We start from the raw sequence: 15729 nt of genomic DNA, 5'->3' as shown, positions 1-15729 counted from the left end.
GTTCGCGGCTACGCGGTAAATGAGAAATTGGCGAAAACGAAAATTGAAAACCAGTCGCACGGGGGGGGGACGAGCAGGCGGTCGTCTGCTATCGAAACGATTTTCTCCAATCGACTCTAGATGGTACGAATTACACCAGCAGGCAGTAGAGTAAGGGCGAAGGGAGCATAAAAAAGCGATCCTTCTTCCCAGCGGACATTCGCTGTCGGAAATTGGGGAGTTGGAGATGCTGCTGGAACTGCTCGAAAACCACACAAAAAAAAATCAAGTGATTAATCAGTGCAATTTCTTAGTGCTTTACCTGTTGTCCTGGTGGTTCTGGTTTTCACTTTGTAGAGCTTTTTAGGGGAATATTGTTTTTTTTGGAGAGCGTGGAATTGGATTTCCGCATTTCACCTTGATGACCTAGCCAACCATTTATCACCATTGTCGCACTGCGAGATGATTTTATCACACCGGCAGGTTGGAAGAGTGATTGGGCGGACGTTCTTCATCCGTCTTTTCCGTAAAGATTTGTCATCCGGATTGGAGCGGGGAACAAATTGGGAAATACCAACCGAAACTTTCTGACGCAAAACATTGCGGACTTTAATTTTTGTGGCGTATTTTTTGGTTTTCTACACCGCCAGAGCCTCTGTTCTGTTTTGTTTCGAAAAGTTAGTGCCTAGACCCAAGAGGTCAGACAGAGCACAGCAACAGAAGGACAGCGAAGTTAGAGCTTAAGGGCACAACAAAATAAAACAACCCACTGGCACAAAACTTGACTAACCGTGCGCTTCCCGTTTTTCGTCCCCGCTCGGGAAGAAGTTGAAGGCAAATTGCACCTTTTTGCCTGACTTTGGCATTTGTCATCGACTTTTGTACCGGCAGGTCGGGAAAGACAAGCATCCCCCAAACCCCCCTCTAAAAAAAAAACGCGCAACAACCGAGAACAAAGAGCTAGAGAATTCGTGGAAGCCCGTTGTTTCGGTGGGTGGTGTTGGCTGCGTGTGTGTGTGTTTGTGTATTTTTCGGGGCGCAGGTGAACACGCTGGGTCCTCTACCGAGTGTACAGCGTCCCAAGCCTCTCTGCTGCGGTCGTGCACGAGCACCGAATGCTGCAGTGGGTAGATGGCAATTTCAATGTCTCTCTGTGTGTTTGTGTGTGTGTGTGTGCCTATTGCAGGCTGCGCTAGGAGTGTGGTTGCCGCAGAATGGCTCGAACGGCACGGTCGTGTCACATCCGGATGCTAACGCATGAATGGACGCGACGAGATCTGTCAAACTGAGAGCGTGGCAACAAGGCGGTAACAAGGCACGCGCGCGTTTGTACGTACACAATCAACAAATCCGCACACAGAGCAGTAGCAGCAGCAGCATTCAACTGGTCTCGGCTGTACAGCAGCGTCACGGCAGCGGGGTACATCGATCCGGCTGCGAGAGCAGCAGTGTGTACACCAATGTGTGCACCACCTGCTTACCGATCGCTACACGAACGAGCAACACGTTAGCTGACACGGTGGTGGTGGTAGTGCCCTAAAGGTGAATAAATAACTCAGGCGGCTCGAGCTGTACCTCTATTCCGTTATTATTGATTGCGGAAAGATTCGGCCGATGCCGGTGTGTGTGTGCACCGCGGTGCTGGGAGTACTTTTAATCGGGAAGGGGAAGGACGTGGAACAGAGCCATTGGTGCTTTATCTTGCTGCTGCTGCTACCACTGCCAGCAATTATCATCCCAATCGCAGCCGGTAAACACACACGCGCACTCGAGAGCCACCGTTTACTGCGGTAAAACGACGACGACGACGGCAACACGCCGAACGGCGACCGAAGAGGCGAGAGAACGCCGAACTCTACCTGTAGCGCGCGCGCCTCCATCCGAAAGGACTCTTCAGCCCTGCTGCTGCTGCTGCTGCTGAACTCTCGTATCCCTCGGCGTGCGCTCTCTCTCTCTCTCTCTGCGGCGCTACATGTGCGCTGGGTGTGTGTGTGTGGGAGCGTGTGGAGCAGCTTGTCAAGTGGGCTCACCTCCGTGCCGCTCTCGGCACCCTCGCGCTCGCTCACACAGTGAGTGCGCTCTTGCACTGTACAGTGTTACCTCTTCTCGATTTGCCGCATACGAGACGAGTGCTGCTGCTGCTGTTGATGTGCATAAAAATGGAAAATACGGGGATGCGCATCCGCCGCTTGCTTTTACAATGGGTAGAATTTTTAGAACAAACAAACAAGCTCTGTCGCATTCCTTTTTTTTTGCCTTCGTTGTCTGTTTGTTGTCAGCGGATGAAGAAGCAGGAAAAAAACGTCAGCAGCTTAACCTACATACAATCCCTCTGGTCTCTCGCCGAAAAGCGTCCCTCTTGCCGACCAGGCCGTGCCGCCCGTCTTGACTGACTAAAGCGCTCTCTAGCCCCCATCCCCACCATCCGGTTGGGTGAAAAGATTAGTCTCCATAAAGACCATATGAGATGGCCTGCTGTGGCGTGTGCCAAAGGTCGTCCCAGCAGGGTCTGGGAGAGGGGAACAGTGCGCAGTGACAAAGGGTTTCACACAGCGCTGTAAAAGAAAAAAAAAACTGATGTGAAGAGTGCAAAAAAAAAAGAATGCAAGCAAAGAAGCGTTTGCAAGATACATATAGTTTTATTTTTCCATCTTCCCGTCTGACGTCTTTTAAACCTCCCCCCCCCAGTCCCCGGAAGATGACGGCAGCACAAACACGTCCGCTCGGACAACTTCCTGCCCTGCGCCCGGCGAGCAGTGCCGCGCAGGATGCCAAACAATCGGACCTTTGATTGTGTTTCGCAGCTGGACCGAGGACCGACCGACCGAGGCTGCCAGAAGGGCCGGGCCGGCCAGCACTTGTCTCGTGGCAGCACGGGCCCGGGGCCGTTTCTTTTAACGTGCTCAATTGTACTCATCTGTGTAAATAAAATGAGTCCATTAGAGAGGCTGCAGCCTCGCTTCCTGCACGACCCGAAAGGCACAACAACGCAAACGGGCCGGGTGTCGCCGGGGGGAAGGGCCAGCAAAACGATAACATCTCACACCCGTGCGCCCGGGAGAAAGGGTTTTCGCGGGAGGGGTTATTTTTATGGGCGCAGGGTGATTGGAGTCGGGAAGTCGTCCGGCTGCCCACGCATTTACCGCATTGATGTTTTATTTGCGCACAGGATTACGCGAAGGAGATGGGGGGGGGGGGGTGACATTTTGGTTTTGAAGGCCCGGCCCGGAGGTCTCGGCCAGGGCCGGAGCGATCCAATTTCGATCCAGTGGATTAGCTGCTGGAGTGCTGCCTCCGGGAAGGATGCGGAGGCTTCCACCAGTTAGGCACCAGGCCCAGGAGGGTCAGAGGGCAAGGAAGGGTAATGATGGGCTGCCGTGTGCGGGTGTGTGTGTGTGAATGTTGGAAAGGCAAATTTGATCAAGTACAGGCAGCGCTCGCACTTTAATGACACACCATACTCGTTCGGGGTCATCACCTACCGCCCCTGTCGACACTCGCTCGACCTTTCGCTTTCGACCTTTTCCCAAGCCCCAAGCCAGCAGTTCGGAGCATGTTTGTGTGTGTGTGTGTGTATCTGTCCGAGACGGTGACATGTCACGTTCTACTACACCAGGCCGTGTGTTACATTGTGTGTGGCCACGTGTGTTCTTGTGGGACGTCACGTAAAGTGTCCCTTTTTTGCTATCTACCGCACGGGTTTTGCTTTTCTGTATATTTTACAGCCGAAATGAAGTTGGCTGAAAACTCAATTACTCGTGCACACTGGGGCTGATGCGGAAGGTGGAGGTAATGTCCTTTTTCGTAGAGCATGTGTGTGTATATGCGTCTGCGAGGGGTCGATCGTACCCGTGGACGGGTTTCTCCAGCCAACATTGGGCCCAGCTTTGCCCAGTGCGCCGTTTTTCGGCGAAAGGCTTCTTTTTTCTTCTTGTACAAACGTGTGCTTATGTGTATGTGTGTGTGCTCGTACTAAGCACGATTTAATCACGTTTCCGTATAACCCGGTACCGGGGCAGAATTTATGAGATATGAAAGGTGATATGAGCGGTGCCCAACACGTGGGTAGAATTTTTCTGACGTTTATCTGCAAACTTCCAACTTGTCTCCTGGGGAGTTCTTGGGGAGTTCCTAGAAGCAAAAGCATGAGGAGAGAGAAAGAGAGTGAGAGGGAGACAGAGAGATAAAGAGGGGGGGGGGAGGATTCTCCAGCGGACTGTGAATGTGAATGTATTAAATTGATTACCGTTCGCTTGTTGCACGCGTTGTACTTGAATTAGATTTTGTGGAAATGTTCACAGAGCTGGAAGCAGTGGCCCCGCTCCAACGAAAAAAAAACAGATGGAGCTACGTGCTTCTCGAAAATGATTTATTTTCAATTGGGCAAAGTTATTTTTCTGCCGTTCCATTTTACCCAACAACATTTGCACACCAGCGAACCGTGTCTTCTTCCATTAATTCTCTGCAACTCTTCAATCTTCTTCACAGCGCCCTGTTCAGCAGATAGGACAGAGGACAGAGGACCACCCCCGCTGCAAAAAGGGATGTCATCGCATCGCACCGATTGCTTAATTCCAGCTCCGGCGTAAATCAACTACACCCGCCTCACCTAAACCCAGTGCAATTACCACCTGCGCGACATGGCCGCCCGTGCACAACCAAAGCTTTAACTCTTCACCAACATATCAGCAACGCCTGGGGGAGAGGCAGGCGCCCTTCCGTATAGACAACTGCCTGTGTGTGTGCCTGTGTGCGGAACGTTCCCTCCCCCTCCCCATTCCCCGTTTGTGCACTTACCCCCACCACAGCACCAACAGCAATGGACAATTAGTGGCCATAGTTTCTGGCGGAAAGTTTGCGCTACCAGTGCCGCGACAGGACGACACCGGCTGGCTGGGTGTTTGCTAGAATCGTCGGACGACTGTAAGCGAGCGAGAGGGAGAGAGAGAGAGAGTGAAAGTGAAGTGAATAGCGAAAGACACCCTTTGGGCCCCCAAGATGTCTCTGACGGTGCGAATTAACAAGTTTCAGCTGCCAAAGCCCAAGGCGAACCTGCTCGGGCGGGTCGAGTTTCGGGGTAAGTACCGTGCACAGGGAGGTTATTTCCACCTGTTCAACCTCCGTTGTTGGGTGCCACATTTTTTTTTCTTTGTGCGTGTTAGGAGAAGGGCCAGCGGGGTAAAAGTTTGGGGTTTTGAAAGTTTTATGAGAAAACGGATGCCTCCCTGTAGGAAAAAGGAAAGTTTCCAGCGGGCTTTGCTTTGTACCTTGCGTCCTTGTCGTGGAAGTCTTTCGACATCCAGTTTTGTTTTTGTTTTTGTTTTTGGTTCATGCCTATACATCCCCATCCTGGGGAATTGGGAAATTCAACTCTTCAACCACTCCACAGCGAGCTGGCAGCGGACAAAAGAAAAAGCTTACGAATAGTTCACCGCCAGCGGCGGAGCCATTCCATTTGATCGATTATTGCATTCTCTGTGTATTAACGGCTTTTTTTTATATTTATTTTGTCTTTCCATCTCTCCCACGCGTCTATTGCAGGTGTTGCGCATACGACCACCGAGCTGAACTGCGGGTCGGAGCTCGTCGAAGTCAATCAGGCAAGTACACATCGCGCTAGTGCCGCTGCTCTGTATCTTGTTTGCTCGTTACGCGGCGTAGATACCGACTCGCATCCTGCCGTTGGTTGGCAGCCCACGTCACGCTAATGATGTCGAACATCGATTAACAGTGCCGAGAAGCAGCGTAATGCGTCCTCCCCACCGACAAATGACACCGATACACAGATGCAAAACGTTGGCGAAAAGTTTATCAACTAGCAAAAACGGTACAAGGACCGGTTTTGGAGCAGGGGAGGAGGGAAAATATGATAACGCAATTTATCTTTCAATCGTTTATACTGTTAACCTTTTGATTTCTGCGCTCTCCAAGTTTGGGGCACACTTGGGCAGATTATTAATTAGGAAAGTTTTAATCGGAACACTGCTCCTGCTCGCTCGGTTTGGGTTTGCGAAAGCTTTCACAGAGTCGGGGAGGGAAAATTGTGGATAATTTATTGACTTTTGCATCGTCTCGGAAGCCGCCGACCGATCCGCCCCGAGGGCATCCAGTTCGTTTGAAGATACGGAATTGTAAATGTCGACCGATACATACATACAGCTGGAGGGAATTATTTCTTTCGAGAATAGCAATTATTGTTCGTCTGTGAGATGTCTTTAAGTAATAGACATTTTATATTTATAAAAGTTAGATTCTGAAGCGACCATTAAGTGTTTAGAGCAAGCCAATTTGTGACCTTCTTAACTAAATAGAAGCGTCTACCGTTGGAAGTAATAAAAGCATCTTTAATTCCCTAGTGATGGATAGAACCCATCAGGATTAGCGAAGCGCTGTCTAGGGCGCATCCACTACTCCAGCCGACTTCGGTTATTGTCGAACATCGGAATAACTAGATCTGCCCAGAGTCATCTAGAGTCGTACGGAGTCGGAGTCAGAGTCGTCTGAAGTCGTTGTCGTCCGGAATTGGAGTCGAAGTCATCCGGAGTTGAAATCATCCGAAGTCGGAGTAGATTGGAGTCGGCCGAAATCAGAATCAAGCTGAAATTGGAGTAGCCCATAGTCCGTCAGTGTCCTTTCGTCCTTTTGCTTTACTCGTGCCCTTGATTCCGTATGACACTGACTCCGACTTCGGAACAAACGTACACCACCCCCGGATGAAACCGGCTCTGACTCCGACTGACTTCAACTTCGGATGCCTTCGACTCTGGACGACTCCAGAAGATTCCAGACGGTTCTGGATCTCCCGGAGTAGAATTGGAGACGATTTCGGATTTTTACCAACTCTTCCCATCACTAATCGGGATAGATCCTCATACAACAAAGCCTTCAGTTTGTGGTTTTTTATAGACCTTCAGTGCACATCCTATCGTCAGTGTCAAATTAGTCGTTTTCAACCCATTTCTCATTTGGTGAGACGTACCGACGCTTCATAAATTCCCCCAAGCCAAACGACTTGGCTTGCCGCACAAAGTAAAGAGCACAAGTAACGCTTTGGGCACATGATGGTTTTTTTTTGTTTCGGGCAAGCATTAACCATAATTTCGGTCGCCAAGCGCACACGAAGCTGATGAGAAGGGACCGAAAAATAATGATACAATGTCACTGACAGCAAGGTTGAGCCGGAAAATGTGACATGTGAGATTTGACCTTTACGGAAATGTAACAGAAAATGTATTCCCTCATGTCGAAGTGGTGTACTCTTTTTTGCTGAAAGCCTAGAGCACCTGACAAGAATTTCATCAGGCTGTTACGACCGTTTCACAAATGTTTTGATATTTTACTACAGCCATCATTCAACGAGTAAGGGAACATATTCAAAAAAAAAGTTGGAAATCCTTGGATCCTTGGAAATGTGCTTGAAAACCCCTGTAGTTACATTAATAATCTATTTATTGACAATTTGGTGACTCCTAGCGCCAGGTCGTTTAACCTACAAGAAACCAAATTGACCATTTCCTGTAGTTATCCTGTAGCACAGTGGGCTTCATAATTTCAAAATTGAGACACAGGGTCGTAACCTTTTGTACTTCAAAGTTCATCAATTCAATAATAAAAATAGGAAGATTGCATCGATCCGTAACGTGTATTTTTCTTCTCAGTAAAGCAATCTCAAAAAGCAAATGGGATATAAAACATCCTTCAGCTAGCTTATTCTTCTTTGACATTAACCATTTAAAAAGACTTCCCCAGATATACCTCCCCGTGTACACAGAAACGGTCTCACCGGATGGGAAACGATCCACGTCCGGTCTTGCAGGAGCCGGCTACCCGTCTGCCGCTCTCGCTGCACAAAGGCTCCCGGTAGCCCTGGTCGGTAAAATGGACCCAGTAACAAACGCTTGCCATCTAAAAGTCGTAAAAAAGGGTACACTTACAGCAATTGCTCCCACTGTGTGTGTACCGCAACGACGACCCCAAACGCTAACCTTTCGGGCGCAATGTGTAACGCTGCTGCTGGAAAAGGAAATGGAGCCCTTTCCGGTGGATATTTTTACACCCGGGGAAAAAGGCTCCATCTCCCCCTCCTACCTTCCCCCTCCGGTGTTCCCTCTTGTGACATCCCGTCGTACCTTTTCCAGTGTGTCGCACGCTGCCGGCATTGCTCATCGCAATTAGAGCCGGTGGCTTTCATCGGTGCGGTTCCATTACATCCTTCGCCTGGGAAAAATTATATTTTTATGCTCCCCTCACCCAGGCCGCCTTTGTTCTGGGAAAGCTTTCATCGGTCAGCTCTGCCGCCGACGACAGCGATAGCGATAAAAAACCGAGAATGTCAACATACCCGCCTCACAAGGAATCTAATCATTTGTCCCGATCGGGATTTTTCCATTTCGTCTCTCTATCTCTGTGTGGCTGTGTGTGTGTGTTTAGAGCTTCATTTGGCCGCTCGCCCGAGCCGCGGACGAGACGGAAACGATAACGGTCGAGCTGCGGCAGCAGACGACCAAGATCCTGCTCAAGACGGCGATCGGCGTGTCGGGCTCGGGGACGCCCTCGAGCCGCGGCAGCATCACCAGCAGCACGAAAATTATCGGCCGATTCGTCATGCTCGCGCAAGGTAAATTTAATTTGTCCTCCAACCCTCCCTCCTTCCCGAGCCTTCCCCCCCCCCCCTTCTCCAGCCGGATGTGGCTCCGGCGGAGCTGTCGCCGTGCTGCTGAAATACAATTTAATACTAATTACGGGCGCGCTTCGCCTTCCTGTTTGCTCTCGTACGCCCTCCCACCGGACAGCACTCATCCACGAGGGCCGGCTGCGGATAGAGGACCGGCTGGTGGACCTGTCCAACAAGCCAATCGATGTAAGGATGGGCCTCACGGTTCTTTTTTTTTCGGATGGCATTTCAATATGGCGACCGGTGTAGCCCGTGCGTACCGCTTGACAGTGGGGCAGCAAAGCGGGAACAAAGGTTACCGGGTCGGCGGGTGGGAGGTCTCCCACACCCACCCAGAAACGTGCCACGTTCACCAAGCAAAACAACACGTGCCCATTTCAACTGACAACCGGTTGGGGCCATTTTTCTTCGCAAGCAAATAATTAAAGTATTTGGCAGTGGCTGTTGTTTTGCTCTTTTGCCTTGCTGCTCAAACGCGTACCAGGCGGGCTGCCGGCGTTGACATTAGGCGATTTATCTCTCTCTCTCTCTCTCTCTCTCTCTCTCTATCTCTCTCTCTCTTTCTCTTCCCCCTCCGGGTAGGCATACGTCAGCTTCGACGTGTACTACCAGAGCCCGGAGGACGAGTCGGGCAACTTTTACGCGCCCCGGGTCGTCCACTCGCTCCACCAGCAGTCCAGCATCGACGACGACCAGCAGATGCTGCTCAACATCGAGCAAAACATTGCCAACCTGGAGAAGAGCATCACGCAGGGCAAGGGGGTGGACGGGGCGGGCTCGTCCGGCGGTGGCCAGGCCGGGCAGCGCCGGCCCGGCCGCACCAGCAACGGGGGCGACCGGAAACCGAACATCATCAAGCGCGTCATGTCTTCCGGGTCGGCGGGGCTCGGCGAACGGGCCCCGCCGGCCCGGTCGCCCGGCCCCGCCGACCACGCCTCGTCCGACAATGAGGCGTCCGTGCGGCCGGCGCGCTCGCTCGCCGACAAGAAGGTGACGCTGCGGACGGTGCGCAACTTCATGCGGCTCGGGCGGTCGCGCCAGTCGTCGCGCGAAAGCACCGCCAGCAGCACGGAGGACGAGGGCAAATCGCTCATCGGCGACACGGACTACACGCGGGTCCAGCCCGAACCGGCGGCGGAGGGCGGCGGCGAGGGGCCGGCCGGCCGGTCCGTTGGGTTTGAGGGGGGCGAGGGGCAGGCGGCGGCCCCGGCGGACAGCCCAACGCACGGGCGGGCGGGCGGCGAAAACGTATCGCAAACGTGCAGCACCCACTCGAACGCGTCCAGCGACGGCGAGGATGTAACCGCTAATGAGAAGCTGAAGAAGTAAGTGATCTGGTGGGCTGTCGGGGAAGGGTCGTAGCAGCTGCTACCTAGTGATGGGAAATGGCCACATCAGCAGCGTGCGGTGGAATTACATCAATCAGCTCACTCGCCAGGAGTTATGGAAAGCTACCGTGGGTGAATCGATTAGGAGCGGTTAATCTTGCGCTGGTAATCCCCTCGGTAGAGTGATTTAGCTCAAGAATTGATTGAACAGACTAAAAGAGACATGCTAGTCGATACAGAGAGTTGTCTTATGAACGAGCGAAAAGAGTTGTAACTCTTGAACCAATGAAAGTCTCATCGAGAATTTACCTCCCTAGGGAGTTTGGTGATTCACAAATCCTTTGATTCACCATTAAAGAGTTGCTAGTGGGCACGGATGAGATAAATGATTCATTGAGACTAAACTGATAGAACTCACGATTGCTTCAATTCACTTTACATAAATGAGTTGCTAGATGGTGTGAATGAAATGAAACTCTCGAAAGAATTGTTTGGCTCATCAATGATTTGAATCACTTTGAGCGAGTTGCAAGCCACCGAAGAGAGTTAAATCATTTATCTGAATTAAACCCAACTATTTTGAAGTCACCACGTCGAGCTCAATCACTCATTCACATTAATCTCTCCAAAGAGTTATTTAACTCGTGAATGATTTCATTCACATTGAGAGTTGAAAGTTAAGAGATCATTGTTCTCAATTCTCTCAACTCTCGAAAGAGTAATTCGAATAATGGGGCCCTTTCCGTTTCCAAGTTCGTAGGCTGAAATTTCAGCCTGTCAGCTGTTTACACTGTATAGCAGTTTTCGAGCAGCTATCTAAGTGAGTATAATATACAGGTGGGCTTATCCCAAGGTGTATTAATTGAGAAGGCTGATTTTTATCGCTTCTGCTTCTGAATGAAGATTTTAAGAGTGTTTTGAGTATTCCTCAAGCCTCAAGAAAGCTGGTTGGAGCAAAAGTTTTCACTCGTTCTGTCAAAAAGTGATGTTCAAAATTGGTTTTAAAAAAATGCTATGAGACTACCTGGACTACATACACTTTGATTCTAGGTTCCACCACGTGATCTCTTTAATACACCTTGGGATAAATGTAAACAACACCGTGTTTTCGAACAGGTACTCGAATCTAATTCTAGCTTGGAGGCTAGAATAATCTAGACTGACAATTGCAGGCTAGTTTTTTGTGTGGTTTTGTATGGCGTGTTTACATGATTTCAGCCTCCAACAGTCAAACTCCATACAAAAAGCTGACTAGAATCGTGAAGGCCCCCAATGATTGATTTATTATTCACTAAGAAAAGTCAAAACTTGGCACTGAGAGCTCAATAACTCACCCATATTAAACTCTTTAAAGAGTTGTTTAGCTCACAAATGATTTTATTAATTTTGAGAAAGTTATTAGCTACCAAGAATAGTGAAATGAGCCATTGGGATTGAAGGAGGGGTAACTCACTAATGATTGTGATTTGCAGAGCTAGTCTTCGAGATTTACCTCGCGAAAAAGCTACTACACTCACGAGAGGTTTAACTCTCACAAGTGACTCAATACACACCCAAGACTTCACTCGCTTTTCGCTCGCTCTGAATCAATGTGCCCATCACTAGTTTGCAGCACGACGCATCCAATTAATTCATTACGAGGGCGAGCCGTTTGCTATGACGAGCGAGATTTTCCTCGCAAGGCAAAGAACAAATAGCGCAAACATCGCGTCATAGCATCCGTAGCGCAAACACTACCATTGCGCTTTGTTTTGTAATGCCTGTCTGTGCTTTTGCACGAATGGCGCTATTCAATTAGCGGTGCCGCTCCAAGTGTATAGATAGCGCCGTGCCTCGGCTTCAAGATGACGTTTGAGGTTTTGTTTTCTTTCACTCGCTCATTCCACGACGCACAAGTGGCGGGCTGGGCGAAGCGTGCCTTCTGAACCGGTGCCCGTGCGCCCACCCTACGGGCGCCAAGGAGCATCATTAATCCTAATGCATCTAATGAAAGGAGGACGTCTGCCTTGCGGGCAGACAAGAGGCCCGAAGCTTTTGCTCGCCTGTTTTCGATGGGATTAATTGGATTGCGTTTAGCCCGGTGCCCGGTGCCCATTTGCTAAGCTGACAGCCAGCCCGACATTGTTACTTACTGTTGCTTTCCGCGTGCCCATCGACAGAATCAAGAGCCTGGCGAAAGGGAACGACCACCTCAAGTCGCAGGACTTTCAGGTCTGCGTTACCGTCATCGAGGCCCGCCAGCTACCCGGCCTGAACATGGACCCGGTCGTCTGCATCCAGGTCGGGGACCAGAAGAAGTACACCAGCGTGAAGGAGAGCACCAACTGCCCGTACTACAACGAGGTACTGTGCGACACTGTGTGCTTTTCCAGGATCTTAATCTTACCCTTTCTTCTGCCGCCCTCCGTTTCTTTCGTTTCGTCCTTTCCCAGTACTTTGTGTTCGACTTTCACATGCCGCCGGTGATGCTGTTCGACAAGATCATCACACTTTCCGTAAGTAGTGGACCATTGAATTGGTTTGTTTAGGGCAATGGGAGTAGCTGTAGCTGGGCCAGTGACGGTCGCGGCATGTTGGCGGGGCGAAGGAAGATGTCCAACGAATGAGCCTGAGACGCACATTGCCACGTGCTTGTAATTCAACTGACGCATTTGTGTCGTTTGAATAATGTGAGCGTCCGCCGTAACGTTTCGTTTGACGTCCTCCTTCCCGCAGGCAGGGGCATACGTAGGTCAACAGGGGCAGCTCGATGTTCACACGCATTTGCCTAGAGATGGCGCTTCTTCATTGGTTTCTTGCAAATGCCTCCGCAAACATTGTACCTTGAACAGTAAGCAGCGCCCGATTGCTCGAATCCCAATCGCTGGATTCGCGCTAATCGGACCGATTTCGATTAGCTCCGCCCCAACTGAACGCATTCATTCGCTTGCCCCCTACTCCTCCATGTTTGACAGGTCATCCATTCACGCAAGTTCATGCGCTCCGGAACGGTGGTGGGCTCGTTCAAAATCGATCTCAAAACAGTCTACGATGCGCCCGGTAGCTACCTTCTCTTTTTTTTTCAAATTCTTTCAAATTCATCTCTGTACGACTATTCCAAAACACGAAAGCAACATCCACTCTCTCTCTATCTTTGTCTCTATCTATCTCTCTTCTTTGCATTTCGTTCACCATTTTCGTGTGCCTTCCTTCTCATGTACTGCCTGCTCTATCTGTTCTGATTCCCGATGCTCCCTGAACCTCTGTGTTGCTTTCGTTACTCACCAACCAACCTGCTTTCGGCACTTGCTCGCTTTTGGCACCCCTCTCCCTCTGCCCACTTATTCTCAATTTCCCGGCACTCCTTATCCAACCTGTGTTCCATCACCAAACAACCAAAAAACCCCTCCAACTCTTCTCTTTTCTCGATGTTGTGAGTCATTGTTGTCACCAAACAAAAACCGAACGCATCTTCGGTCTTTTCCCCGGTGCTCATTCTAATGCGCTCTCGTTTGTGTGTATGTGTGTGTGCGTTACTTTGTGCTGCACTCCGATCACCACCTCCACCGGCCGACCCAGATCATCAGTTCTACCACAAGTGGGCCCTGCTGTCCGATCCGGAGGACTTTGCGGCGGGCCCGAAGGGCTACCTCAAGTGTGACGTCGGCATCATCGGCAAGGGCGACACGGTGAAGGTGCCGCCCAAATCGGAGAAGGACCCGGACGACATCGAAGCGTAAGTAGAGTTTGGAGACCAAGCCTGGGCTGCCTACCATTGGCTTTCCCTTTCGAACAGGAACCTGCTGCTCCCGGACGGTGTGCCGATCGAGCGGCAGCGGGCAAAGTTCATCGTGAAGGTGTACCGGGCGGACGGGTTGCCGCGCATGAACTCGTCCATCATGGCGAACGTGAAACGTGCGTTCACCGGCGAGACGAAGGATCTGGTCAACCCGTACGTGCAGGTGTCGTTCGCCGGGCTGACGGTGAGTGGCGTTTTCCCTCGACAGACACAGTTGACAGAGTGTGCTCAGAGTGCTCTTACTCCCGAACCTCCATCTCTCTCTCCCTCTCTCTCTTTGTCCCACGCAGGGCAAAACGAACGTGAAGAAGGCGTCGTACAATCCGGTGTGGAACGAGCAGCTCGTCTTTACCGAGATGTTTCCGCCACTGTGCCAGCGCATCAAGATACAGCTGCGCGATGCCGACCCGATGAAGCCGTCGATCATCGGCACGCACTACATCGACCTGAAGCAGATCTCGAACGACGGCGAGAAGGGTTTCCTGCCGACGTACGGGCCCTCGTTCGTGCATTTGTACGGGTCGACGCGGGACTACAACCTGCTCGACCAGCACTCGAACCTGAACACGGGCCTGGGCGAGGGCGTTAGCTACCGGGCCCGGCTGCTCATCGCGATCCGGACGGAGATTACCGACAACGTGGAGCTGTTCGCCGACAAGAATGGTGAGTGTTAGCAGCTTTGGTCGACTCACGACTCGTCTAGGAGTGAGGTGAACCTATGTACTATATTCGTTGCTGAATTCAAACAACTCATCTTTTGATTGATGAGCATGATTCACTTCAATCATGATTCATTTAAATGATTCACAAATGTTTTATAAGAAACACTAGGGATTCATATGATGTTTGACTCGTTTTTTTAACCAGATTGAATTATAACCAGTGCTGCAAAATGTCAAAGTTAATGTCATCAAAAAATCTGACTGAAACAAAATCCATGTCAGCGTCACATACTCAATTGCGATAGTCAAAGGTGATGATCAAACAGTTGATATGGCCAATACATGCTTGGTATCATTATAGCAAACAACGCTTGGTTAGTCACTTTGTCATGACTTTTTTACTGTGGTCAGTTCTACGAGATGTCTCTGACATAGTCATTCCAACTGAAACAAAATCATGTCAGCATCACGAGCTCTACTGTGATGATCAGAGGCGAGACTCAAACAGTTAGTACGACCATCACGTACTTGGTGACATTTTGTTCCGTCAATCTGATGATCATACTAACTCGTGATCATGCTTTCTCACTCAAATTATTTATCATTCTACGCAATAGACCATCAAAGACAGAGCAAGAAAGCATGCTTATTTTGTTGCTTGGGACCACACGCCATGTATATTCCAAGAATATCGTGACTATCTTTAAGAGAATATGTCATGAGCAAGTGAATAACCAAGAGTTGGATACTACAACTCCACCAACTGTTTGAGTCTCACTCCTGATCGTCACAGTTGTGTACGTGAACTAACTTGAACTTCGTTGCTACCACGAGTATGTTCATTGTTTTCCGGGGTGATCATCATGTGGTACTCATGACATTTTGCAGCACTGTTCGTGACACTTTGAACCGTAACTCATATAGAGTTCTTGAATAAGAGTTTAATGACTCAATTTTGATGAATCCTAAAAATTGAACATTTTTCGGCAGATTGTAGAGTCGATATTTGATGCATATAAGTCACTTTTCACGAGTAAACCAAATCTTTTAAAGCGATTGTAAATTTGAGCTCAATTCGAGGAACTTGGTCTGGCGAGTTACATTGTCGATTCGATTCAATTTCCAAATATGAACAAAGTGTCATGAAAAGATACATTGTTGGTTTCGAGAATCATGATTCTTTCTCGAAATTTTTGTCAAAATATCGATAGTTCGATTTATGAATCGTGATTCTGAATTAAATAGATGGTACATTTTCAGCAGTTTTGATGTTGTTAGGTTTTTGAGTTCCAGTTCGAGTTTTTTAAT

General features: G+C 49.8%; 1 protein-coding gene across 4 annotated transcripts in view; it reads left to right on the top strand.

Moving 5' to 3' along the window:
- LOC121588261 (otoferlin-like) overlaps window positions 1-15729 on the top strand; it is a 31321-nt gene that overhangs the window by 2133 nt on the left and 13459 nt on the right. For all 4 annotated transcript variants that reach the window (XM_041906021.1, XM_041906013.1, XM_041905997.1 and 1 more), the window contains 11 exons: window positions 4468-5056; window positions 5521-5579; window positions 8410-8596; window positions 8772-8839; window positions 9236-9978; window positions 12141-12324; window positions 12414-12476; window positions 12936-13020; window positions 13540-13696; window positions 13757-13943; window positions 14050-14422. In XM_041906021.1, the coding sequence (XP_041761955.1) occupies window positions 4978-5056; window positions 5521-5579; window positions 8410-8596; window positions 8772-8839; window positions 9236-9978; window positions 12141-12324; window positions 12414-12476; window positions 12936-13020; window positions 13540-13696; window positions 13757-13943; window positions 14050-14422 (2185 nt within the window). In that variant the 5' untranslated portion in view covers window positions 4468-4977. The remainder of the gene's footprint in view (window positions 1-4467; window positions 5057-5520; window positions 5580-8409; window positions 8597-8771; window positions 8840-9235; window positions 9979-12140; window positions 12325-12413; window positions 12477-12935; window positions 13021-13539; window positions 13697-13756; window positions 13944-14049; window positions 14423-15729) is intronic.

This window comes from Anopheles merus, chromosome X (assembly GCF_017562075.2).
Source record: "Anopheles merus strain MAF chromosome X, AmerM5.1, whole genome shotgun sequence".
NCBI classification, from domain to species: Eukaryota; Metazoa; Arthropoda; class Insecta; order Diptera; family Culicidae; genus Anopheles; species Anopheles merus.
This window is presented reverse-complemented; position numbering and strand designations above follow the sequence as displayed.